Source organism: Eurypyga helias, unplaced genomic scaffold (genome assembly GCF_000690775.1).
Source record: "Eurypyga helias isolate BGI_N326 unplaced genomic scaffold, ASM69077v1 scaffold9208, whole genome shotgun sequence".
Classification (NCBI taxonomy): domain Eukaryota; kingdom Metazoa; phylum Chordata; class Aves; order Eurypygiformes; family Eurypygidae; genus Eurypyga; species Eurypyga helias.
Window position 1 is genome coordinate 49,324 of NW_010267533.1, and position 27,594 is coordinate 76,917.

Sequence of the window (27,594 nt, forward strand, 5' to 3'; positions counted from 1 at the left end):
AAAGCTGGGCATGCCAGTTTTAACAAACTACTTACTTATTGTTAAATACATCAAATTTCTTATTGATTTAATTGAAAACTTAACAATGTGTGCAATGTAGTTGGTGGAGTGAAGTGCTGATAGTATTTGAGAGACTTATTTTCTGGTTTTATTGTTACGGAAAGTGGAGCATTTGAATTTCATTTGTCTTTAGGTTTGTTTTGCAGCTCAGTAGTCTTGTTTAGGTTTGTCTATTCATTTCATATACTAAGGGCAGTGATGGATTCTTGGTCTTCTTAGCTGAGAAATTACTCTTTCTGGAAGAGATGCAGTAGCCAAACACAAAATACTGTCCTTAGTTCAGAGACTATATGGTCCCATTGCAAGTTCTTTTTGTAGAAAAGAGGAGATTGATCAGTCTGTTCTGTTCTTAAAATTTGTTAATCTGTGAGTGCTATCGACTGAATTTTAGTTATCTCAACTTTTTTCTTCATTTTCTCTCGTTTCATGTCTTGAGGGCAAGAATTAACTTGAGTATTTAAAAGAAATGAAAGCGTTTAGTGGAGGGAGGGTTAGTGGCAGATTTTCTGTACATTTGTCATTGTTCCCTCTTCCATCTGTTTCCAGCCCTCAGCTCTGAATTATCACCGACCCACAGTTGCTGTCATGATTAACCCCTTTCCCTTGCCTTTTTGCCAAGGGTCTATTTCTCTTTGGTGGCAGTTCAGAACTCTTAGAAGCTCTTGCTCAATTTTGTTCCTTCATCTTCCCTTTGTTCAGCTGGGCCTGGACACCAAGAGGCTGCTCTCCCCGGAGAGGCCTGGATGGTCTGTCTTCCATCACGCTAACCGCATGGCTTGCCCACTGAGGTCATGGAATTTCCCTACGTTTACTGCACTTTGTTCTTCGTAAACCTCCAGCAGTTCCTTATTAGTTCTCCTCCATACATCATTCTCCTTTTGTAGCCCCAAAATGTGTTTCAAGCACTTTTATTTTCCAATTATTTATCTGTCTGCCTGTCATCTTAGTAAGCACCCATCCCGCAAGATAAAACAATAGGCTTCACATTGGTGTTGTGTTTGAAGCTAGCTTGTTCTCAGTAATTTGGAACTAAACACTTGTCAGTGGGGAGAAATAACACACTTCCTGCTCTCTACCTGGCCTTTCGTTTCCTCTGCCATCCAAGTGCTATTGGTAATTAATGCTCGCAGATATTTAAGCTGGCTCGGTGAAATACAGGCATATTTGTCAACTGTAAGGCAGCATGTCCAAAATCTTCCTATTTAGCTTACCACCCTGCTTTTGTTTGTTCTTTTGTGGCATCTTCACTGATCTTAAATCTTGCTTTTCTCGTCACTCACTCAAACTCTTTAGTCAGGGTTTGTGCCAGAGCCTTCCTCTCCCTTATCATGACTTGCCCCAAAGTTGGTGCAGGACATTTATGCTTAACTTAGTTTGAGAACTTTAGCTTTGCCCATGGTGTATTAATGGTTCATGGTACTGTGTTTTGATACATACAAGCTGTCTAAAATGCTGTGGAAGGGAGCCTTAGTATTCCTTTACCAGGCGACGCACTTCTGAGTAAATATCCTTCAGGCCCTCACACCTCGTTGGTGTACAAGGTGGGTGCTGATTACTATTTGAATGGAAGTTATCTTCGGGAAACTCACTGGCGACAAGAGTTGTGTTATGGAACTACCCCCCCAGGCACCTGGGACTCCAAAGCAAATCCTAGCCTGATGTCAACCCGGGGTGTAACTAAGCTCCTTGCTGTTGCCTCTAGTTAAAGGAGTATGTCATGAGGGAAAGTATTTGCCATGACTTTGTTGATATTTATTCTGATACTCTGACTTTATTCTTTCGTTTCAGCTCCGTGCCGTAACTCACTTTATGCGCTAAATCGTTGTGCAGTTTGACTGGTACGGGTGCAAACATGTACTGCATTCCACTCCAGGGCCGTTTGTGTCTGTGTGAAATTACACAGACATGTACACAAAGCACCTGGGAATTTCAGTCTCCTAGCTTGAAGGGCAGATACCTGCGTAAGATGTTCCCTTCCCCATCTTTTTACCCCTCACCCCCTTCCTGTGTCTGGGGCTTTGACGTGTAGTCACTGTGGGGGAAAGGACGCGTTATTACTGTTTTAACTAACAGTCCCAATGAATTTATGTGATAGTGTCCCTCAGAAGCAATGCAGTAAATTTTCCTGCCAGCATAGAGTAAAAAGCAATCGGAAACATATTTTTTTTATGTTTCTTCTTCCATATTTGTAACAGGCAGTTCTTATGGTTTTGGTTCACCTGAATATACCATGCTGGAACATCTGACTTACAGTTTTATCTCCTAGACAGTTTTCTGCCTTGATTTTTTTCTAAATTAGAGATGATTTGTGGGACACTGCCTAAGAACCAAGGCTTTGCTTAAGGCTAAGTACCATTTAATCATGATTTAAAGAAATCTCTGCTGTTTATCTCTGAAAGTGGTCATTGTGTTTGCAAACAGACAGGCTGAAGGCAGAAGCCTAATTGATGTCCAGCTAAGCCCCCACTGCCAAACAACTGTCAGGAAGAGCTCTGGAACTGCTCCTTGCTACTGTGTATGTGAAGCTGAGAAGCCTTTGAGGCAGACATGAGCAGAACAATCTCATTATATGAGGTCTGTGGACAGACCATTTCTGTCTTTCGGGGTTTACAGTATTTTTGCTGTTGTCTCTGGCCTCATCCATGTAAATGGAGACTTGCAGATTGCAGATTTTACATGCTTTCTGCACTGCTTCACCAGCTTCACACCCCAGCTGCATCACTTCCCCTTGCTAAGGGTTTGTTTCTCTGGGGGATTCTCGCAAGAATGAACGTAAACCAAATAAAATTATCTCTTTTCCTTTCATACCTCATCCTGCTTCCTCCTTTCTCTTTTATAATATAAGGCTGTGGAAAGAGAAATAATGTTTGTTTTCTACAGTGTCAAACCTGCTGTCAGTAGGCTACAAATAACCCATAGGTGGCTATTGTTATCTGTGCTAGAAATGCCAACCCAAGGTTCTGTGCAGCAGAAAGTGGGATTTTCTGCTGTGACACGCTTTCAGATCCAGGTGGACAAGGAAGACATGGGAACAGATTTTGTACATCCTTACTTCCAATCCAGTACCGTACCCATTTATTCCCAAATCCTCCATGATAGACCTGTGCCATTAAACTATGCATGCAGGGTTTTTTTTTACATTTTATTTTATTTGTAAAAAAACAATTTCATGCGAGGAGAAGGAAATTAATTTGTAAATAGAGCTTTTCCTTAGTAAAACTCAAAGCTCTGTACCAGAGAGATCAGAACTGTTATCCCCATTGTGCTGAGTAAGGAAATGAAGCCCAGAGACGTGAAGGGACATGCCAAAGGACCTGGCTGGGGGCTGTGCCACAGCTCTTGGAGTGTCAGTCCAGGCCCCTCAGCTGGAGGCAATGCTATGTCTTCTTAGGCCTTCCCAGTGGAAGCTCAGCTGCTTTGGGCAGCAGCCAGTTCTTCAGGTCAGTAAAATAATGATTCAACCCTTTAACAGCCCAGAGGTTTGTGTTTCTTCTTTCCACTGCCTGGGTCTTTATTTTTACCTCTGTTTACACGTTCCAGCCTGGTCAGTTTGCTGCAGCCACATATTGTTTAAGAAAGCTGATGCGTTTATAACTGAGAAACCTCTGAGGTTTTTTTTCTCCTCCTGTCAGACATAGATGGCTCTTATCCAGTTGACTGCTTTAGAGTGCCTTTATCCTTTGCTGGCTTGAAAACATTTCAGATAGCTTCTATTGTTTTATAGACCCTGTAGCTAAAAACCCAAGCTGTGTAAAAACATCTGTACATAGCTGTGCAATAGGCTACAGACACGTAGGGTAATAAGGCATGATTGCACTCATCGTAGCATGTGCTCCACTGGATAATCAAATAGAAGCATTCCAGTTGCACACAGGATATGTAAGAGTAAAGGAAGGAAATGAAGGACAGTTGCCTACTGTACTTTTACATTTCTTCTTGCAGCTGCCAAGACAAAATGCAATTTTGAGAGTAAGTTTTAAATAACATGGAGATGAGATTTTACTAGTGATAACCAAGAAAAAAGCACTGGGAAGTGTGCATAAAACTTCCCCCCTCTTCGTGCCCAAGAAGGAAGCTTGACCTGCACTGATTTTCATTTCATTTGTGGGTTTTTTTTTATTTTTCCCCGACTGGTTAACCATCTGGTAACCTGACCTAGCCTACTTTGCAGGGTGTCTGGTCCTGGAAGGATTTTGCTACACCAAGTGCACTCAATAGATTGAAAGTCAGTTTAAATCCTTGGAATGTTGTTGTTTTTTATATAATGATTCTCCCACTTCCACCGCCTCAGCACAAGCTCCAGGTCTTTCAGATGTGATTGTGCTACACGTAATGCAAACAGAAATCGGACATGTAACAGGACTTTGTACCACTGAAAATCTTTCTTGTGCTTACCAGCGTGCTGAAAGGGCGTGCTCCAGGTATAACCCAGTAAATGCCCACTTCATGGCTGTAAATGTTTATGGCAGGTGCTGTGGGAGAGGAGATGGAATTTTGAGCTGACCCAAGAATGCACAGACCATGGTGTGCCGCCATGTGCTAGAGAGAAGAACTTCCTCTGTGTTGAAAAACCAGTATTGTACAGGGACATCCCACTTCATGGTTAGATTTGTGCTGTATTCACAGGTCAGCAAAATTGAGGGGCTGAAGATGGAGGCTGCTGGTCACAGCTGTATTTAAGCATCTAAAAACACAGTCTTGCTTGTAGAGGTTCTGTCCCACACTTGAGTAATGGTTACAAAGCAGCAAAGTGTAAGTGATATAAGTGCATTTAATAGTTTCCTGAATCCAAGCTGATCAGCTGTGACTGGTTTGTGCTATAGCTGTAAATGAAAAAGGGGGTAAATTTCATCTACTTGGAGGTCTCAACTAAGCCATTAAAAGTGGTATAAATCCTCTGTTGCACATAGTGGAAGTGAATTTAAACTTTAAATGCAAACTTACCTGGACACCCAATGCCTGAAGAATCATGCCAGGGAAATAAAACTCCATCATATTTCAGCATTCCCTCTTTTTAGTCTTTATATTGGACGAGGATTCTCTGTGTCAACACCCTGCATCATATAAAGTGGGTGATCAAGGAACTAACTTCCTTCAGTAGCTGTTGCATGTAGACCTGGAAAAGACATTCAGAGACGCACCTAGGGAGTTGAGGAGGAGGATGAAGTAGTTACAGGGGACTTAAGGTGGTTTCCCATACTAATTTGCATTAACGTGGGATTGTGAACCATGGCAGTTCAAGGGGATACAGGACGCGTTTGAATTACAGGGATGGCAGATGTCAGGGCCTTGGGTGTATCTCCAGCCCTTTTGGGAATTTGGCTGCCTGGACCAACTGTGGTAGTGGTTCAGGCGTCCAGCTTTCAGGAAAGCGCTTCAAGAAAGCTCTGCTAAGAACCTCTCTGCTTGCTTTGCTTGGGTGCAGTGGGGCTGTACCTTTGTCGGTGATGCCACTGCCTCCACCTGCCTTACCGTGCTCTACTTCAGCTCCCCTTCCCTTTTGGAGCTGCGCCTGCCTTAGCTGCTTCCTGACAGCAAACTCTGGAGAAGGACGATGCAGAAAACAGCACTAAGCATGTCGGCCACCTCGGCTGATTCTTTTACTCCACAGGAGATTATATCCAAAGATAAGACAGTAACTTCATAATTTGCTCAGAATTGATGTCGTTGGGATAGTTTTGGTCATCCTTTGGCCTCACCTTAGAACATCTGGTGTGGAGCTAATGCTCAGCTAAGGATTGGCCTATTGAATCAGCAAGTTCACATTTCTCTGTTTAATGTCCAGAAAGTCCAGAACAATTGTTTTAACCTCATTTTTTGGGAAAGTTTAATCGGATAGAGGTGAGCAAACAGATCAAACAGATAAAAAGAGATAAAAGAAAGCCAGTGTGGTTTCCAAAGATCATGGCTCAGTGACTTGTTGGAATTCTTGAAAACTCTTCCTGCCAGAAGAGACAGGGAAAAGGGGGAGATGCAATGGGCTTCACATTCCTATTTTTCTAAAAACTTATGATGAGCTTTCATTGCAGTAGTAAGTGTCTGACAGTTGTGGTCATGGAACATGAGAAATAACTGGTTTCAGTGGCCTGAGGAGTAAATGGGAAAAAATGCTGATAAAAGGTCCATTATATTTGTGCCAAATTTTTAGTCAGACACTGCAGGGAACAACTGTTGCCTCTGGGCTTGTGTCTTTGGAGAAATGGATAGGCTGATGAAGTCAAAACCAAGATTTACATTTTGCACATCCTAGGGAGGGAGGAGGCATTAGTAATTGACAGTGCTGTTATACAGTGAAAGATTTGGATTTGTAGGATCTTTTATCTTTTGAACTGACTTGCAGATTGCATAGGTTTCTAGCTGGAAGTTACACCAATCTCTATTAACCCTGAGTGAGTACACGGTGGCACTTGTGATCAGTGGCTCTGATAGGCTTAACTTTTAGTTTTCTGTTTCCTGCGAGTAATTATTTTGAAGAGGTATAATGATTCTCTGGGTTGGGATACAGACTAGAGAGAAATTGGTCCTCTTTATTTTTGCTTCTTGGTTAGATCAGTGCAAAAATATGTAACTATATCTGTGCATATGCATGTGTTTGCATTTTTATATCCATTTATGTGAATGTATACATCTTTTGATAATGCCCATTCTGGAAAAAAAACTACTGTCTATAGATGTATGGCAGAGTACTTTTTGAATTTTACATACCTGAATTTGAGCAGGTCTTGTAGAAAATACTGGGGTTTCCTTATGAAGTTCTTCCCAATTTAGATAGGAAGGTGACTGTGGGAGATGGTGACATTTTAGTCTTATTGTCACTGAGGTGTGTGTGTGTATATATATATATATTTATAAGCTTTGAACCCCTGGAATTTCATTTGGACACAGGGGTTCTGTTATATACACTTTCAGATTTCAGGTTCAGAATCCTATAATCTGCAAGTTGTTTGTCTGAATTAGTTTGACGAGTCTTTTTAACCTTTCAATCAGCTGACAGAAATTTGTTGAACTTATTAAAATAAATTAAAAAAAAACAATAGAAGGAAAGTCCTAGACCCAACCCATCAGATGTCTTTCTCCTTCTGTACTATTTCAGCATGATTTGTAGAATGCTAAGGATTTCTGTGTTTGCTTAGCTTGGAATTAGCCTTGTATTTCTGCTTTAGTTAGTGGTCATGAGCAGTCAGCAGGTTGAAGATGTTTGTTGGTTTTGTGTAGTTGTGTCATACATTTTTGTGTAGTCATTTTCCCTGGTCTGTTTGCATTAAGGCTCTGTCTGACCATAATTAGACTGCTGGATACACATTAATGTTCTGCTGAGGATCTACTTGTTGGTTTTAATAATGTCATCCATCAAGCTCTCGCATGTACAGCAATATTTGCACTATAGTAGACAGAGTAAACACTCCAGTTATTTATAAGAAAGCTGGCCAGTAAGTTAGGAAATTCTATGTGGATATTTTTATTTATTGGAAAGTTAAACTAGTGCTCTAACATGAGTCTGTCAGTCTAATCAGACTTTGCTTTAGAAATGAGAGAAAACTAAAAGATTGAAGTTAGATTTCTATTTAGATTTTATAATTTATATCTCTGTTTAAGAAACCCGTAGACAGGACTCGTGTTTCCTGTCTGCTGTGCTTTAGTTTGCCTCCTTTTCTAGCTATACCCATTGGTCAGAGGGAAACTGCTGTCTCCACCTTGGTGTTGTCTGGATCCAGGAATGGATGAAACTCCTGACCATACCGCTCTCACCCTATGTCTTGACTGCTGGTCAGTCCTGGGGAAGTACTGGTGTTCCTTCTAATCTCTCTGATGACCCCTTCTAGTGTCTGTTGACTTGGACTTCAGCAAAGCAGCATTGTTCAGTTGCTCTGCCCTTCCAGATGTTTTCCTGGTGATTCTTGCCTGACCTGGATCTGGGAACATGTTTGAGCAACATCTGAAGTAGAGATGCTTTCCTGAATTTGATCCTGCAACACAAAAATATTGCTTAGGACTATTGAAGTCCTAAGTTTTCTAGTTTTCTTTTAGAGATGTCATTTGCCTCCTGAGAGTCTGGTAACTTAATTATGCTTCAGTTTCGTGTCTCTTCCTCCCTGTGTCTGAGTTCCTTCATCCATAGTGTTCTCTGATTTGCCCCAGATTTCCTTCTGTGTGTTTGTCTGTCTCACCTCGATCTTCCCATTTCCTTTCTCCCTCTGTGGAGCAAAGTGAGAAGGGGCTATTGGCGCAGCCCTCTCACATGTTTGCATTCTCTGCGTTGCGTCTCTTAAGCTGAGGAATGGATGGTGCTTCTGGCTCAGAGTAAAGGTCCTGGATTCTGAGAGCATTTGATCCTTTCCGTGATCGGCCTCAGCTTTTGACTGCCGTAGCTTGTGTTGCAGTGCAGAGGTGGGTTTGCTGTGATGGTTACATCCTTGGGATTTTCTTGTCTGAATTACAGATTTAAAGGTGATAACTTTTGACTGGTATCTCACTGCTCCATCACTCCCCTCCTTGGCTGGGCAAGGGAGAGGAAATATAATGAAAGTCTCAGGAGTGAAGATAACTCCCACGGAGTGCAGTCCTTCAGGAGCCTCCTGCTTCCAGCCTGGGTCGCCCTGGGGTCACAAGTCATGCCAGCAAACCTGCTCCAGCCTGGGCTTCTTTCTCCATGGGTCACAGCTCCTGCTAGGAGCCTGCTCCAGCACAGGCTGCCCACGGGGTCACAGCCTCCTTTGGGCATCTCCCTGCTCTGGTCTGGGGTCCTCCCTAGGCTGCAGGCGGGTCTCTGCAACCGCGCCCCCCCAGGCCCCCCAGCCTCACCATGGGATGCACCATGGGCTGCTGGGCGTCTCCTCTAGTGCCTGGAGCACCTCCTGCCCTCCTTCTCAGTGACATGGATGTCTGCAGAGTTCTCTCTCTCACATATTCTCACTCCTCTCTTCCAGTTGCAGTTGTTGTGGCACAGGTTTTTTTTTCCTTCCTAAATACATTATCCCTGGGGTGCTACCACTGTCACTCATGGCCTTGGCCAGCTGGTCCACCTTGGAGCCAGCTGGCATTGGCTCTAAAAGGGACACTGGGGAGGCTTCTAGCAGCTTCTCACAGAAGCCACCCCTATAGCCCCTCTGCTACCAAAACCTTACCACATGACCCAGTACACAATCAGGGACACACAGATCTTATTCAGAACTGGAAATGTTACCCAGGCTGCATACAAATACAAAGGAGGTTCTTGCACTGTGTTTTATTTAGAAGCACGTGAGGCTAGAAGAGGCAGTTCTCCCCTTGTTGATACTTCAGCACAAAGACCTAGAGCAATAACGTGAACGCGTGTGCATAGAAATGTCCCACCAGCTTCTGCAGCGTGACAGATTCTTTAGTGCTCCCTCCAGGTGCAGTCCCCCTGTGAGCCTCATGTGCTGTCATTTCTGGATCCAGGCCGTAAAGGCCTCAGGACTGGGGCTGTGCCTTGACTTGTGTCTCTGAGGCACCAGGGACTCTTCTGACTGCTGTCAGTCATAGCAGGGAGCTCAGCGGGATTCATCCAAATCTGTGTTTTCTTTCACAGGAGCTCGAGTTCGAACATGAGAGATTTCTTTTTATGAAGTGTGAGAAAAGCTTACGCTGGTCTTAGTGAAAATTTCTCTCTAGCTTGTGTTACTTTAAAGATGACATTTTCTTTCTGAGTAAATTAGAGAAAGAGCTACTAAAGAAAGTAGATTTAGGACATATTAAAAATATCTCCAGTTACGTTACCTCTGAAATTAGCCATTCCTTCTCGTGTCAGGCGGGTGCTGTGATGTGTTTATGTCTGCGCAAAGTACCGCGCGGGTCCCTCGCTTCCTGCGGGGTGGAAGTCAGGAAGGACAGCTCTGTTTGGGAACACAGAGGGGAGGGCCCGTTAGGTTAATTGTCATTTTAACCTGGGTTGGTGAGTGTGCCTCTGTAACGTGTGTGCTTTGTGCTTGTCTACCCCAGTGGCAGTCTTTCCCAATTTACACACACTGGTCAATTTGAGTCAGATTTTAGGATGTGAATCTCAGAAATACTAGGTTTTTGGAGTTTTTCTGAACACTAGGAAACTGGGTAGCGGAGAAAGCCCTCTCCAGTTGATGCTGCCACTGATGGAAAGAATGTATCGCCCACATTTACATCAAAACCTCCAAGTGGAAGTGCAAATGTGTAGGAAATCAAACCATTAATTTTGCATTAAGTTTGGGGTTTGTTTTTTATTGCCACCTCTCCTTCCACTGTACTCTCATGATCTGCCGGAACAAGCGCGCTGACTCTGGTACTGCGTGGGGAGAGAATCAGGACCGTGGCACTGCCTGAGCCTCTTCCTGCCCGCTGACGTGGAAGGAGCATTTTCACTCCCTGCTCCTGGCAGCAGAGGTAGTAGCCAGTGGGGCAGCTTCATTCTCTTGTGTGATACAAGGTTTTCAGCCCATGTTCTTACCTCAAGAGAGTAACTCAACCCTATGAACGTTATCAGGCGCAGCCCCCGGGTTTGGCAGTTCTCTCAGGTCAGGCAGGCTGTGAGGTTACACCAGCACTCAGCAAAGAATTAAAACAGAAGGGCTGAACCCAGAAGAGGTAAATAAGTTTATCAGTGCATGTGTCGGCTGGCAGCTTGACAAAGTGAAGCCAGGAGCTTAGACAGCCCTGTAAGTCAGGATGCAGGAGCTGTAATTGAGAAGTATCACAGAAGCAATTTGGAAAAGCATCTGTTCAAAGTTTGATTACTGTGAATCATCCCATTCTGCTGGCCTGCTTTGCTAATCGCCTGAGCTGCTCTTATTTTGCCAAGAGAACAGCTTGACACGCATACAGAGCCTAAAAATAAAATGCATTTTAAATATTAACGTGTTTCAAAAGTATAGATTCATTCACTTTGTGAGAGTAACAATTGCTTAGTCATTCTTTAAGAACATGGAAAGAATTTAATTGAGAGCCGTGAAGAATGCCATTCATCAGCAGCACAGGTGTCCAGCCATCTCCCAAACGGTCCCGTTCAGCAGACTGCACTGAAACTCTCCAGACACTGAACGTTGTTCGTGATACATTGCTGAATGCTGTTTGATGAGTGCAGGACTGATCCTTGCGCACGAGCCCACCCTCGACCAACACCATAGCAGGCTGAGGTAGGCATGGCTCCGTAGAGCTCTTGAAACTGTTAAAAGTATCTTTTAATTTATTTGAATAGCTTTATGAGTTTCTTAGTGTTTGCAATTACGAGAAAGAACAACTGGAACTGAATGCTGGACCCTGACTGTTAGCTCTTAAAGCAGGTGCTCTTTGGTAGAGACTCCCAAATGTTTTTTCTGATTTATTGCCAAGTCTGACCTTGTCTCTTCATTCTGGAAGGGAGATACTGAGGAATTTGAAGGCTCCAGGATCCCTGCTGCTGAATTCCATGTTCCTCTTTGTTTAGCAATCTCATTAAAAACTCTGATTTGATCTTTTTCTTCATTCCTCTTCATTCTCTCTGAACTCAGGCCCTGTGTTGAAGCAGATGGCTCAGATGAGTTGCAGGGACAAACTGACAAACAGAAAACTGGAAGTCCTGTAAAAAAGCACAATAAAAATAGCCTCAAAGCTGGGTTTGGAACCCTACACAGTTTGCAAAGCTGCAGCTAGTGCAGGCAATGTCAGGGTTGGTTTTCCATTTCTTGAAAGATAACCTTTATATGGGAACCCGTATGATAACTCATAGCCTGAGAACAGGATGGGTTTTAGCAGACTAATGGGCATGTGGCAGAGTGGTGAGCATGGGACATGGTAGCCCTTGAGCACTTTCCTTTCTGATGGCTGTTGTTGTTTTCTTGGTGTGGTTTGTTTTTTCCTCTTGGTGAGTTATTTATTTCCTGAAAGATGTAGCTTAGGGGACACTGAAGGAATTCTTGGGTTCAGGCCTATCCCACCAAATAGGACAGGTCAAAATGAAAATACTGAACTGTTGAAATAATTTTGTTTTTTAATAATGTCTGAGGAAGTGAAGGGTGAGATTAAGAGAAGGAACAGATGGAGCTCTCTCCTCTTGTCAAGCGATCCAGCAGATGAGAGATGTGGACTCATTTCTGCTCTGTGTCTCTCTGCTTCAGCCATTGAAGTGAAAGACATTTATTCACACAGGTTCCCAAATGCTGAATCCAGTGCTGAGTCCTCTTGCCGTGGCAGTTTGCCTGTTGCATATTATGGCAATATTTTCATGTGTGTGAGAAGAGGAGATCCTGCTTGATTCCATAACAGGCTGTAGAAAGGACCAGCAGGTTCATCTCTCCAGTGCAGTCTGCATCCAGTTAAGAAACTGACGGCAACAGAAGTCATTCAGGTCCAAATGCTCCAGGTAGATGTGACTTTCAAGGGCCAGAATCCAAATCCCGATTGACAGTTTAGTTTCACAGTTGTTGGCGTTCTTTTATTTGCGTTCGCAGTCACAGGTTCCTGTAGACTACCAAAACCATCAGATCTCTCCTGATTTCTGTTGGAGCCGATTCCTTGAACAACCTTGTGCCCTTTGTCTGTCTCTTTTTCTTTCAATAACTTGTATCCCACTGATTTCCGTTACTTGTTTCTATACCAGTTCTAACAGCGGTCCTTTCCTTATGCTACGTGCCATTTTTTTCCCCACATTAAGTCACAGGCCTCCCCGCCTGAATACTTCAAGGCCTCATCAGGCCTTGTTGCAGTCCAGCTCCTACCTTTCCTTAAGTGAGCCCATGATGCCAGAAACATATGACCCAGGGCTGTAGATCCATTTTTCTCCAGCAGTAAGTACACAGGGAAGTTCTCAGAGAGTTCATCTTCCCCTCTGATCTTATCTTCTGCCCTCCTTGACCCCTGCCTCCCACAGAAGTGACTCCCTGCTGCTCATGAAATCAAAGTCATGTCTCTTGAAGACTTCTGGAAAGCCCATATTATCTCCATTTGCTACATTTCTGTCCCCGTCTCCTCTCAATCCCCAATCTCTTCCCATCTGCCTTTCCCCCTTGTTTGCTACATTTGAATTCTGCCAGGGTTCTGTATACTTCCCAGTACTGTGTATTGACTCATCCAGTTGATCAATCCCTCCCCAACTGCAGTACTTCTCTCAGATCCCCCCAGCTAGCTCTTCCCCTGCCGTTCCTTTTATCAGGACTACAACTGTTGTAATATATCTTTCCTTGGGTAATTAAGCCCGTGTATTTCTCTGTGTGTGCATGAGCATGGAGACTTTCAGCACCATGTAATGATGTCCAGAAATAGATGGTGAATTAGCTGTCAGGGTTTGGGAATCTACATTTGGGAATGGTGATTTGATTTGGACTGAATATCCAAAACTTCATGTTTAACTAGACAAACAGGAATGCAGAAAGGAACTGTGTTCTTGCCTGTTTGAGGTCTGCATTCCCCAGCAACCAGGCTCCTGTCGCTGGGGAGTGTGAGGGAGAAGCTCTCTGGAATGTGAGTGTTAGCATATCAAAGTAGAGTAAACATGTAGATGATACCCTGCTTCCTCTGCTCCAGTTAATTAAGCCACTCCTCATGTCACATTAGATGGAGAGGATTTATTAATGTGCTGTCATCTAGGGAAGTGATGGTTTGCTGGAAGGGAGGAGCAATGTTAATGGCACACAGGATGTCATGCTGAACAAAGACCAGATGTCAAATAAACAGGGTATTTCTTTTTATCTCCTTCTTTGCTGAGGTCTTAGATCCCAGTGCTTTATCATAAAACCTTAGAAAATCAAGGCTAGAAGGAGCTTCAGGTGGTCTTTTAATGCATTCCCTTGCTCCAAGGCAAGATCAGTGATACCTGTGTCGCTCCTGATAGATATCTGCTCTGTGAGGCTAACCAGTGTGTTTGTTTCCAGCTTTCCTTGAATTACTGTGAACACCCCTCTCCTCAGGTATGGTCAATGATCACAAATCTGTGTGGAATGGCATTGGAAAGGAATGTGGTTTGCAAAGGTGCCCATGCCAAACCTGGGTTGTCTGCTGTTGTGACAACAGCCTGCCTGGCAGGTTTTGTAGGTCTTGGTTAAAGCCTTTTCTAGGCCAGAAAGGTGTTAGAACATCTGGTGGCTTTCTTCATCTCATTTGGTATCTGAAGAGACGTTTTACTAGCTTGGGTGAAGGCCATTATCCCTACATCATGAGAGGTCTCCATCTCTGGGGCTTTTCAACTCCCTGGGCAGCTCCTTGTACACTGGGAGAGGCTCTGCTTAAATCAGTGAGTTAGCAGAGTGTAAATCCGATGCAAGTGGCATTAGAATAAGGCTCTTGACATCTTGGGGAATGTCTGTGTGTGGGCAAGTTAGTAAAGGAGCAGATAAATGATTCGTCCATTAAACTAAGAAAACCACAGAAGGGTTCCCAGGAAACATAAAAGCCCCACAGAAGGGCTGAAAGCTAAAGCAGAGAGTTAGCCACACTGAGGGAGGATTCCACATGTTCCATTAATTGCCGTCCTGCAGGGTAATTAAAGAGAAAAAGAAGATAGCAAAAGCATTCCCTTAAGTTGTAGTGACTTGCAGAATGTTGCTTTCTGGGCAGGTTTACAGACATGAAGAGGACTAGCCTCACAAAGGCCTTTTTGCCAGAAAGGTGTAGAGCAGGGCAACTTGCACAGACCAACACCGGTTTGATGCCAGCTCATCTGTTTGGAAATGGGGGCAGCTCAGTCCTGCTCCGAGTTCGGCGTAAACTGAAAGAGTCCACTGAGAAGTTCTGCTGAGCTTCAGTGACACCATGGCTGAGATTTGGGTGTATCTGCACGAATCACCATCATTTCACAAAGACCAAGGCTGTGGTTGAGTCTGGCTCTCACAGTGAGAGCCCTGGTCTTGTGAAATGTTACCCAGGGCCAGTCGCTAGACCCTTGGGCGCCGTAGCAGTGTTTCAGTACCAAACATCTTTAAGTATTCCCAGTAGTCAGTATTCCCTATAAAATGTATTGTGTACGTTATTCGTTTGTGCTATTAGGACCTTGTGTTCTGAGGAGTATTACATTATCCGCTCTAGAAATATCAGAGCTAGTGCTGTGAATATCAGGGAGAGATTTGATTTGTTAGTCTTTCAGGGTGTGTGTAATGAAAATCAAGAGATTCAGAAAGTAACTACGCTTTGTGTTTCAGCTATTTATTTTTCTTGCTGGACTTTTGGGATTCTGACAGCAGTTGTGTATACTGGAAGTGACAGTGTTTTCAGAGTTACAAGGGAAAAGAGATTTTATTGGGCACTACAGGACAACAGGCAGTCCCGCAGGGGAGGTGTCCAGCCACAGAGTACACTGAGTTCTGGGAAAGCGTGCTGCTTCTCTGCAGGTCCTGCTGGTTTGGAGGCAAGGAACAGCGTTTTATAGAGGTCATGTTGAAATTCAGGGTAAGGTAGATTCCCCAAAGTGACAAGAGGATTCTGTGATGATGGGGGCACTTTTGCACCAAGTTGGCTAGGTACAGAAAGTCAGGGTCTGAGGTGTGTTCTCAGTAGTAGTGGTGACTTCTTGTGTGATCTTGCCAGTTATTTGAATGTTGTGTCTTAGCTCACTTTACAGAAAAGATGGTGTAGTACTTGCCACTTTCTCGGTGGGGCAGGGAGGAATACTTACGGGGACTGGGATACCAGTTTGGAAACCGTGTATGAAAATAAATGTGTGCTGTAATCGGGGGAGTGAACCTCATGTGCCCTTAGCTAGGGGTTTCTTGGGATTCCCAGGAATCCGGATCATCTTCTGCCTGCAGAAATGGCATGGGCTTGTTCAAAAAAAATAGTGCTGGAAACTACTTCCTCCACTAATTTCCTCCACCAGCTAAAAGTAGGGGAGTTGTATACACAGTGCATCTGCCTGGATGGTATTCTAGCTTAAATTCTGCAGAATTACAAACTCCTTTTGAGGACTTTGCCTCTTCCCTTGTTATCTGAGTGCCTACCCAGTTCCATGTGGAGTGTTGTATTTGGACCAGTCCTATGTTGCCTTGTTTCCTCGGTATGGTTCCACCAGCTCCCACCCTGGAGGCAATGTAAGCCCTCAACAGGGAGTGGATGTTCTGCCACTCAACAAGATCAAGTGAACTGAACTGATTTCTTTGCTGGACTCATTTCTGCTCCTTGTATGGCGCCAAAGGAATCAAACAGGTAGTGGGTCATATCTCTGTCCTTTGATTAAGTACAAATAGAGGAAAAATGACATCCCTGTTGTCAATGTGGATTTCTTTCTCAGGCACGTGGAGATTGAGCTTATTTCATATGCACATTCCCTTTAATAGTAGAGGCATATTTATGGGGAGACCTATTTGGAATAGGCTGGGGCTAACTTCGTGCAGTGTCTGGGAGCCAGTTACACTGGATGGTCCGTAGCATCAGAAAGTCTTTCGATATAAATACTTGTGTTCAAAATATTGTGACTTGCCTTGGATACAGCACTTGGCATGATGATTAACTTGGTTTCCTACCTGACTGTAGCTGTCTCCCGTGCGCTGGACGGTTGTACTATAATCCCTGAACTTGTGATTCATAATGAGTGTATTGTTTCCAGTGTGGTTTTCATTAAATACAGTGACAATGAGAATTATTGCTGAGGAAGACAGTTTCCATGCGTGAATATTAAAATCTAATGGAAACCATGTTGTTACTGCAAGATTAGCAGAAATTGGCATCTAGATGACTATCCAGCATTAAGCCAAATTAATATGTGCCACTGAAATTGCATGTCTGGCTTGGAATTAGCACATTCTCATAAAATGATGGAACAGCTCACCCTGTTAGCTTCTTCTGGATTTTCCCTGTAAACCAAACTTGGAACTGGAGGCTGGGTAGGACAGTGATGGTAACAACCTTAGCCACTCTGTGTTGTACATGCTGGAGAGGGTCCTTCCATGGACACTGTTCTTTTTCACCTCGATACTGCTGGTTTTTACTACTAATAATTTTGACTAATTTTTACTACTAATAATTTCTTGGGACCTCTGTTTATTCAGCTGTAGAACAGGGATTGTGTTATTACCTATCTCAAAGGCAGATTAGTGAGTACTACTTCTTTAATGTTTTTTAAATTTTGGAACCTTTTATATGTAGGCTTTATAGAAAGGAAAAATATTCTTCATTTTTAAGTATCATAAGCACTGAAAGATTCCCCTGGCGACTGATTGATGTGTAAATACAGGCAGGGCATCTCTGTCGAACATATCATTGCAATTGAACGGAAAGGCAGAGCATGAGTCACTTCTAGGGTTTCCTGATTTTACTTATATAGGATGTTAAGAGAGGCTACAGGAGAGTAATTGATGGCAATGTGTGAGCTGCCCAAATTGAAAATCGTGGGAGGATGAGGCAAACATCGGCTCCGCACCAAACTAGTAATGGTGAGGAATGGGAGGTTTGCTCTGTGCATGTGGATATGCACAGTCTCCATCTGTGCCAAGCAGACTCCAGGACTTCAGGTTTGGCTCCCTTCCCAACAGCAAATACATTGAGAAGAGAAAAGCTTAGCCAAGTTTTAATCAAGTAAAAGTTCTGTATCCAGAGGTGGCTGGCAAAAGGAGAGATTAAAGTATTAGGAGTGCAATGAAAAGAAGACATTAGAGAGTTGAAAGCTGGAGTACCTGGATAAACCACTTGCTGAGTGAATATTCCACAGTCATCAGAAGGAAGCCCTGGGTGTTTCAAACAGAATGCAGTGTGAACCCACGCACCAGAACTTGTCTTCTTCCAGCTTTGGCTATCAGTGTGGCAAGTATGTAATATCCTAATGCCTAGCTGAGCTGGTAGGATAAATGTGATCATTCCCCTTAGAGATATTGCTAGCAGGGGGCTCATTAGCTGGCAGAAAGGCCAACAGCTGCAAACTGTTTATGTATGACAACTTCTTGGATAAATCTGAGTTTACACAGTTGCCTCTGTCCTAAGGTTTGCTATGGAAGTGCAGATAGCTTTGTGTGTTCAAACCCAAGCACAGAAGTTATGGACTGTCATTATACAATTTCTGATGAGAGAAAGGAAAAAACCCTCACACTTGGTAATAGTAAAAAGAGTAATTGGCTTTCCTCTCCCTGTACCACTGATGTTCCTGCTTGACCTTTTTTGATATTAGAAATAGATTTATGGTAATTGGCAGTTAGTAGTGTATTGGGGAAGATAAAGACTTTTTGTCCTGGAAGAAAGCCACTGTCTGTGTATTTGCATGAGCAAAGTTAAGTGGGTGTTTTGTGTTTTTGGTTTTTTTTTTAAATCAGCCATTCAACTTTCTTCCCTGTTTTTCATTTTCACACACCTGTCTCCCAGACAGGACCAGAAGCAAAAATACCATATAAGAGAAGCTCCTCTTATTTTATTCCCAGCCTGGTAGAACCACAGCATGGCAGGATGTTTATGAACCTGTCTGAATCCATGGAATTTCTATTCTAGTTCTGCACCCTTGAAAAGCTCAGATAAAAATCTGGAATTTTAACAGTCAAACATCAGTTTCCATTCATCCCAATAAATAAAATAAATCATACTAATGTAGTTACTACTGTCAATGTCAGTTAAAGATGCATGTTTCTCTGCATCACTGTATTGGATTACAAAAAAGCTGCATTTATCTTAACGGTTCAGTTATATTTCCTAGAGAACTGTATTATATTTGCAGATCAGTAGCATGTTTGCTATTCATGTAAAATAGCAAATTGGTCAGAAAGAAAATTACACTCTTAGGAAATAGTTTGATAGAAAAATGTGTTATTTCAAAAACATTTTTAAGGCAAGCTTTTTCAGGCTTAAAATGTAATAACAATTTCTTATAACTGGCTTGGTGTTCCAGCGTGACTGTTATTAATAAGCACTCAGCAGTTCATGAGCTTCTTACTGAGTTCATTGCCTGTACTGCAAAGTTTTCTGCTGTCTGCTCCTCTAGGATTATGAGTTTCCCTGCCCAGTCCACTTCTGTTCCTATGTTGTCTGATCCCTGGGCTCCACTGCCACAAAGTCTTTAATAATTGTAATAATAAGCTAGTTTTAGATGTCTACATTTTTAATTGGTCATTGCAAATATTATAAAATGGCCACACGGGATTACATGAGGCATTGGAAATAACTAATGAGAATAAGGTGACTAAGAGCCTGTAACTGAGCCACGGTCGTTTCGTTTTCAGCCGCTGATGGATGTACAAGTCCTTTATCGTTAGTTTCCCACCTTTGAATAATGAGGCTTTTAGCACAGAGCAGTGTTATTGCCAGGCAGTTTAAGTGAGGATTAGAAGCACTAAACAAAGACTTCAAGCGAATTACCATTTGAGGTAATGTATTTGACATTTTAATTGATGTTTAACCTCTTTCAAAATATCAACAGAACTCTAGATTATTTTGCTACACCACATCTACCAAACATGGACATATTGTCCTCTTCCATCTCCAAGTGACAGAAAACATTGACCTAGCGTCATTTTATGAAATTTATCGGAAGGAAATTAGTTTGAGTCATCTCAAGCTCAACTGGCTTTCCTGCTTGACCACCGAGCTTGAGATGCAATTCTGGATTTTTGCTTCTCCGTTAAAACCTCACATGTCACATACAGCTGAGATCTATATCCCACAACATCAGAAGGATATAGACCGGTTGGAGCGAGTCCAGAGGAGGCCACGAAGATGCTCAGAGGGCTGGAGCACCTCTGCTATGATGAAAGGCTGAGAGAGTTGGGCTTGTTCAGCCTGCAGAAGAGAAGGCTCCGGGGAGACCTTATAGCACCTTCCAGTACCTGAAGGGGCTACAAGGAAGCTGGAGGGGGACTTTTTACAAGGGCCTGTAGTGACAGGACAAGGGGGAACAGGTTTAAATTGAAAGTGGGGAGGTTTAGATTTGATATCAGGAAGAAATTCTTCACAGAGAGGGTGGGGAGCACTGGGACAGGTTGCCCAGAGAAGCTGTGGATGCCCCATCCCTGGAAGTGTCCAAGGCCAGGCTGGATGAGGCTTGGAGCACCCTGGTCTAGTGGAAGGTGTCCCTGCCCATGCCAGGGGGGTTGGAACTAGGTGATCTCTAAGGTCCCTTCCAACCTAAACCATTCTGTGATTCTATGATTCTATACTGGCGCTGGTTAAATGGAAGGTAAAGGTGGAATGATTGGGGTTGGTATTAGTAAGAAAACACTTTCAGTAAGAATCCTGCTCTTGTCCTTGCTGTTAGCTGTACCTAAACCAAACATATCACAAAATATCCCTCCCTATGCAGTAAAAGTGTATTATTTCATCTCAGTTTGGTCAGTTTATTACAGAACTGTGTTTGTCTCATCCCCAAAAGGCAGAGGCATCTCCAGGGGTGACTTCTGAGTAGATGGTGGTTGTTCCACAGGTTCATAGCACACCATTGTGGGAAGAGCCCAGCTGGGCAAGCTAATGAGGGAAGGCGAACTCCAGAGCGCTCAGTAGTTTTTCCCCCTCACAGTTGGGGATCAGGATTACCAGCAGCCGCTGGGCCATGGCAGTGTTTTCTCCTGTGACAACACAGTGTGCTCCAGTGGAGCGGCAGCTATGGAGTGGATTAGCAATTTGGCATGAAGCATCCTTCTTTCCAAGCACCCTGTTTCGTGTATGCACGCTGGGAGAGGATTTAAGAACTCAAAAATGCACAAAGGCACAAATCTGAGGAAGCAGAGGATTGGCTGGGTCACCTAATTGTTCCTTTTAATCTCTAGCTTCTATGACTTGAATATGCGATTTTTCTTCCCTTAAATCAAAATCTGGCAGTTCCTCTTAATCTCAGACCTTCTGCTGTTGGTTTCACAACAAACTAACATTTTCGCAAACAGGTTTTTTCCTTCTGCCAAAAGCATTCCCAGAAATTGCTGATCCCAAGTAGGGTTGGCAGCAAAAGACTGTTATTGGTGAGGGTATTATCATTTGTAAGTCAACCTAAGGGTGCATGGTAGCAGATACAGATCAGGAGAAATATCTACTTCCCTTTGAGAAATCAGCAATGTTTTGTGATCTTTACAAGAAACAGAAAGCATGTTCGTAGCCCAAGACACGCTACAGTCTCCTACAGCTGAGATTCTGTTCTGTGAGCCATTCCTTAGGCCATCATCTGTGTGTACTGAGCTTGCCATCTCTTTCCCAAAGTAACGTATTATTTCCTGAGAAATTCCTTGACATCCTTACAATTCTTCTGCAACTAAACTCAAGGCCATTCAAGAAGCGTGCTGAAATCCAGCCTTCTATGGTCACTGATTTAAAAATGTTAAATCTTGGTTTTGGTTTTCGCATGTGGTACGAATCTGGGCTTCCACAGTCAGCACTTTTAAAGTAAGCAAATGTTAGTGTCTGATTTCTGCACTGCCTTCACTCTCTGCTGCTAGTGCTGAACTACAAGGCTGTTGCCCATCCCTACATTCCATCCAGAATTCCCCTTGGCAATTTGTAATGTATCCATATCCATGTTGTTGTCAAAACTCATAAAAACAGAACTGGATTTCTTCCAGGTCTAAGGTTTTACACCGTCTGCACCCTGATAAACATAGCTTTGTCAGCTCTGACAGCAGGAACAAATAAAACAAACCAAGAGATCATGTCTCCATTGCATGGCTGGGGTCTGCTCTTTAAAGGCAGATGGATCCTACCTACCCCTCCGAGAACAGTATTGCAGCAGGGAAGTAGATTTCTTGTTTTCTGTTAAATATATCTGCTGTGAAAAAAATGAACAGCATTTGTGAAAGGTCTTCACATTTCCCCTTCTTCCAGCATGGCAGAGGATGTGTGAAGTGGCAGGATGAACGCGGTGTTTAGGGTCCTGCGTGCTATCTGGAAATCTTGTGTTGTGTGCACACTCCAGCTGTTTGTGTGGCTTTCGAGAGGTGCTCATTCAGCAGTGGGGGGCTTGTACAAATGCAGACGTTGCAAGGCCAGGCCGGATGAGGCTTGGAGCAACCTGGTCTAGTGGAAGGTGTCCCTGCCCATGGCAGGGGGTGCGACTGGATGGGCTTTAAGGTCCCTTCCAACCCAAACCATTCTGTGATCCTTAGGCTCTCTCTGCCTTTAACCTTTGTGCGCAACTCCCAGTAGCTTAACTGTGGTTTCTGGGTGGCACATGAAACAATACCTCCTCAGCTAATTGTCCTGTGCGTGGCCTGTGATGCCGTGACTGTACCAAGTACAATGGCACTTTCTGCAGGGGACAGTCTGGATGCAGGAAGGGCATATGAGGACTATCGTTTTTCCATAGCAGAACTTTCATACCGTAACTTCTGAATTCCTTTTTCACTTCAGCCTACACAAATGGGCCTGGAGAGTATTGTGCAATTGTTCGTGGGATCAAATCCTGAATTCCACTAAGTCATAGAAGACTTCTGCCACCTACATTGGCTTTGTGACTCACATCAGGGGTTTGCCAGCTTCCTGAGTCTGCCACTCTTGCTTGCTTAAAGTATGAAAATGAGGGAAAATGTAAGGTCTTTGCAGAGAGTCTCTGCTTTTGTTGTTCTATTGCTTCTCCCCAACTATTCTGCAAATGGGGGGAACTCCATTTAAATGCTTGTTGAGGCTATGTCACTGCATCTTCTAACATTGTGGTAGGGGGCATTAATAGGCAAGTGTAGACGAGTTTTTGGGTCAGTGAAATATATTTTCCAATGAAAGCAGTGAAAGTGCATGTGTTTAACTTGCTTCCTGTCTGACAAAATTCTAGACTGATTTTTCAACAGGATGATGAACAAAATACTCCGATGATTTGGTGTGCAAACTGCTCTAATATTTTTTATACTGGGCACATTATTTATCATTTTGGTGGAGTTACTGCTCTATGTTTTGAGCCAATGAACTGTTTCGCTGATTCTGATGGGAACATTCTCTGTGTTTCTGTTGCAGGAATTGCTTACCTGGGTGGTGTCTGCAGTGCCAAGAGAAAGTGTGTTCTTGCTGAAGACAACGGTCTCAATCTAGCATTTACAATTGCACATGAACTTGGGCACAAGTAAGAACTTGTCCTGTTTCTTTCTTTACTGATGCCACCATAGCATACTTTTATTGAAAGTCATACTCGTTGCTAGTGTGGCATGTTTATTATTTTGTAAATCTAGCAGATTGATAAATAATTTTTAGGAGGCTTATGTAAATATTCAGTTCAGCACACATAAATCTGTTTGATTCACTATTTTCCACTCTATGTTTTAATTTTGATTAGCACTATGAGGCCTCATTCTCTTGAATGGTTGATGGTAGTAGTCAGAGACAAATTCTGCTTTTGTTTATGCTGCAGCATAGGTCCACAAAACCGACATTGACTTCAAAATCTTGGCACTTGCTAAATCTTCTCTGAAGTTCAGGTGTCTGTGTTAAGGATTTTAATAGTTAAATACTTTGGTAATGGTAATCTACTGTGGCTGAAATTGTAAACATCAGCATTTTGGAAATGTCCTTAAGCAATATTATTTGATCAACAGAAAGAAATCATATAACTTGATTTATCATCTCAATCACAGCTAACTAACACACTTTGAACACTGACTGGAAAAAATCCCTGAAGAACGTGATAATTTCCAGTCAGACAGAAATTCGCAGAATGAGATTATGAGGTGCTTTCTGCAGGTGGCTTTGTAGACTGTTTTAAAGCTGCCTGTAAATATCCTGTGGACAGAAGAAAACACAATTGACTGGAAGAGTCACCTGAATCGTCTTAGTGCAGTTAATGAGTTAACCCAGAGGTCAGCATCCACATGCACTGCTTTCCAGGCTAAGTGTAATATGCACTTACTCATAATACTTATGAGCTTTTTTCCCTTTCCATTGACGTCACTGGTTGCACTGTGTCCCAGTTAGACTGTGTAAGGTATAGAATTAGACCAGGAACAAATTTGTGCATGGGCTGTGGGATTTTCAAGTGCTCCTTCCTTTACTCTCTGTGGATGGAAAGTGGGAAATCCCACTGTTTTTCCTTTAGTAGAAGCTGTGCCTAAGTTTGGTCTGCGCCCTTCTGGATTCCTACTGTTTATGTGTCTGTTGTATCTTCCTTTCCTACAGTAACAAGTATTTGACAGCTAAGTCAGAGCCAATGTATCATGTTCAGGTTCTGGCCAGTCTCATTCCATGACAAATAATTATTTTATGGCAATGTATTTCAAAGTTGCATGGAGGATATTTAGGTTACTACCAAAAATGACAAGATGAAAATGAATCTCCTGTTCACCCTCCAGTGACACGAAACGCAGCTGAGCCAAACCAAGGGTGGTTTCAGCAGAAATGAAGGACATTTGGGTTTGTTTTTATTTAAATTTCATGCCAAGATGTTAAACTGAGCCTAAACTTAATAACAAATTAACCTGTGGGTAATGCTAAGGGAAATTCAGCACTCATCTTTGGATGGGCCAAGAGCAGGAGGGAAAAATACTTGAGCTGCAGAAAATCCAGCTGTGTAAAAGAGTGAGACTGGTTTGCCCTTGTGTTTGCCAAGTTTCCCAACAGAGCTGTCAGGCTTCCTTCTAATAATGCCTTGCAAAAAATCCACAACATAAACAGGGGATGTAATGCTTTCGGATACAGCTCTCCACCTGTGCAGGAAAGAGTAAACTCTGTTTTCGTTGCTGAGTGCCATTTTGGTGGTAAAACCATAATGTCCTTTCTTTGCTGGTTTTCTTTCTTTGCCTCTGTCTTTGCCTCTGTCTTAGAACAAGAGCTGGGTATGAGGTGTCTAAAGGGTTGACAGGGTGCCTTGAGTTCAGTACCCGGAGGATTTGGACAGTGAGTGTGCTGTTGTCAGAGAATCTGCTTCAGGAGAGTCACAGATCCCATTGTGGGGGAAGGTGGAGAGCCTAAATGAAGATGGTAGGTGAAGAAGGACAGAGGACAAAGGAGAATGCATTTTCTAAGAGACCTGCCTCATGAGCCCCTTTACTGGGAGAGAAGAGACTAGAACATGCTCAGGCAAGAGAGACAGGGAAGAGTTGAGTACCAGAGGGGCTTGGAGGGTCTGTAAGAGCTAGTCTAGGGGACCTAGGGCATCTGGGTCTGGGAAGTGTAGCTCTCCGAAGGCATGTGAACCAGGAAGGCTCCAACTGAAACAGCCAGCTGGCTTAGCTTGGAGAAGCTGGTGGCAGGATTCTGCTGCCACAGGTATTTTGTGCTCACGTTCCAGGTTAGCCTGCTTGCCAATGAGTCGCAAATCTCCATTGCACGCTGGAACAACGTCTGCAGCCCCCTCTCCCCTTGCTTAAGCCCAGCCACAAGGATGCATAATCAAACCAACGTGCCAAAATTGTGCCAAATCAAAACCGAGGGGGAAAATGCCATCTATCTCTCATCACCCAACTTGAGCATCAAAATCCTCCCTCTATACTGCTGTCCATCAGTGGCCTAGTTACTTATTTCAAAGTCTGGTGAATTTACTGGTGCCTTTCTGGCACCAAGGTCAACAGGCTTCTTTTCATTGACCTTAGTAGGTGTCAGACCTCTCCTTGTTTGCCTGGTTTTGAACTGCGGCAGAAGGCTCTGAGCAGTCCTGTTTCAGCGTAGCTTGTGCAAATAGGATTGTTTGCCCACTTCTCACCTACAAATTTGTAGTTTTAAGTGACTGTGAAATGTAAGGGAACACATTGCAGAGATGAAGGCAGAGAAGCTGACGTGAGCTTCAGGTTTAAAATGAAAACTGAGGAAAACTAGGTGCAAGTTTCTTAATTAAAAAAAAATCCAATCAAAACTTACATCCATATTGGCAAAAATATAAATTTGGAGAGCCATAACTGTGAGCTTTATTGAAGGCTGATTTCCTTATGAGTGTAGAAAAGCTGAGATTTATTACTCCTTGCCCTAAGACTAACAAATGTCTGTGGAGATCACAAGCCCAGCTTGGCATCCACAGATAGTTTCTGATGTAGACTTTGGAAAAAGTGAATGGATTACTAATTGATGTGTCAGATTCCTAATCTGCCACTAATGTCATTTGGACTCACTGCAAAAAAACAGTGTTACGGACAGCTGCACTGTGAAAACATGGAGACATAGGTCCATTATGGTGATGCTTATAGGTCCTATAAGAGTTCATCTTCTGGTTTAACCTATAGAGTTGTTGCCTGATGATGAGGTGATTGATATAACTTTTATCTGTTGTACTTGTATCTTAAAATCTGGAGTGATAATTTTGGTCCATGAACACAGAGGGAACATCCATTTGTATTTAGATACAACTTAGAAGAATTTTGCTGTTACAGAAAGGTAGCAGGCAGGGTAGAGACCAATGAATACATGATGAGGCTGCAAATCATGAACTTCTTATCATACAGGACCTTCAGCAAACCTTGTTCTTTCATTCAGCATGGTCAGTAGTGGACGTCTTTTAAAATAACACACTTTGATGTAGCTACAGTTAGTTTTTATCCAGGGATTGCTGAGTGGACTACTATGTTCTGAGCTACACAAAAGGGAAGGCACTGAGGTCACAGTGGTCCTTGAAGTCTTAAAAAGTCTAAGTCCAAGGTCTTCATATTATAAACAGCTTAATATGCTGAACACTTTCTTACTCTCATCTTTTCTGAGACTAGCAGGGCAACTCCACCAGTAGGAGCTTGAAAATGCCTTACTGTTTTCAATGGGATCCTGAATGGTGCTTCCCTCCTCCTTCATGAACTGCACCAGTGTGAAGTTGAGCTGAGATTCGTACCCCAAAGACCACCCTGAACAACTGTGACTTTTAGACAAATAGTGCCACCTCCCCCTCCCCTGGTTCTCTTTGCCTACAGCAGTGACATTGTTACCATTTTCAAGTCATTCTCCAAAGAAAAAGGCAAATAAGGTTTTTAAACAAAAGCTGGGATTCATCCTTATATCCGTTATCCCATAAATGAAGCGGGTGGGCTGTAGCCAGCGGTTTTTCAGGACAACAATGCTAGCTTTGTTGCCATTCCTGTTTCTTTCAACAGCCTTGGCTTTCCTGTTGTGGGATGGGGGCCAGGCTTGGGTGGGGAGGGAAGATTCCCATTCATGAGCTAGCAGAACCTGGCACTGCCTAGATGGTGAGAGAATAGTCGGAGGTGGTATGGCTGGAAGCCACACCGCATCAGATGCCCTTAAGAAAGTGAATCGAAATCAACTGACAATAAGCAAGATGCAGTCTGTTGCCAGCAGTCTGAAACCGCATGGCCTTGAACTTGAAACAGATGAGGACAAAAACGAGTCCAAAGGTGAAAAGCTTATAGTGCACAAACCCAAGAGCTCTGGGTTTGGAATCAGCCAAGAGAAGAGTTTAGAACCGGCGGGTTTCTGTCGAGTATGATTTGCTTTAGACACAAGTATCGATAGATGTAGCTTGGTTAAAATGACTTTAGTGAGCATAATTATTTGCCGCATAATTAAATATGATCTTTGTGCTGTGTCTCAAGCGGTAGTGTCTTTGCAGGTAAGGGAAAAGCACTCTCTGGATGTTCTCTTTGTGGTAATAGGCTAGTGAATAAACTTACCTCCCGCATCTGTCTAGTGCAGCACCCAGCAGACAAACTCTGTCATGCAAATAGTTGTAAGGCAGAAATACTGCAGGCTGAAGGGGAATGTGTCTTGAGCAGATCCAGAAGGCACAGAGTAACGTCCTGTGACAAAGCCAGGTCACTGTGGTGCAGGCAT

The 27,594-nt window shown here is 43.2% G+C and overlaps 1 protein-coding gene across 1 annotated transcript in view; it reads left to right on the forward strand.

The window, feature by feature from the left end:
• The window catches only part of ADAMTS17 (ADAM metallopeptidase with thrombospondin type 1 motif, 17), a 175,757-nt gene that overhangs the window by 40,267 nt on the left and 107,896 nt on the right, over positions 1–27,594 (forward strand). The window contains exon 6 of the mRNA XM_010157450.1: positions 22,855–22,960. Within this exon, the coding sequence (XP_010155752.1) occupies positions 22,855–22,960 (106 nt within the window). The remainder of the gene's footprint in view (positions 1–22,854; positions 22,961–27,594) is intronic.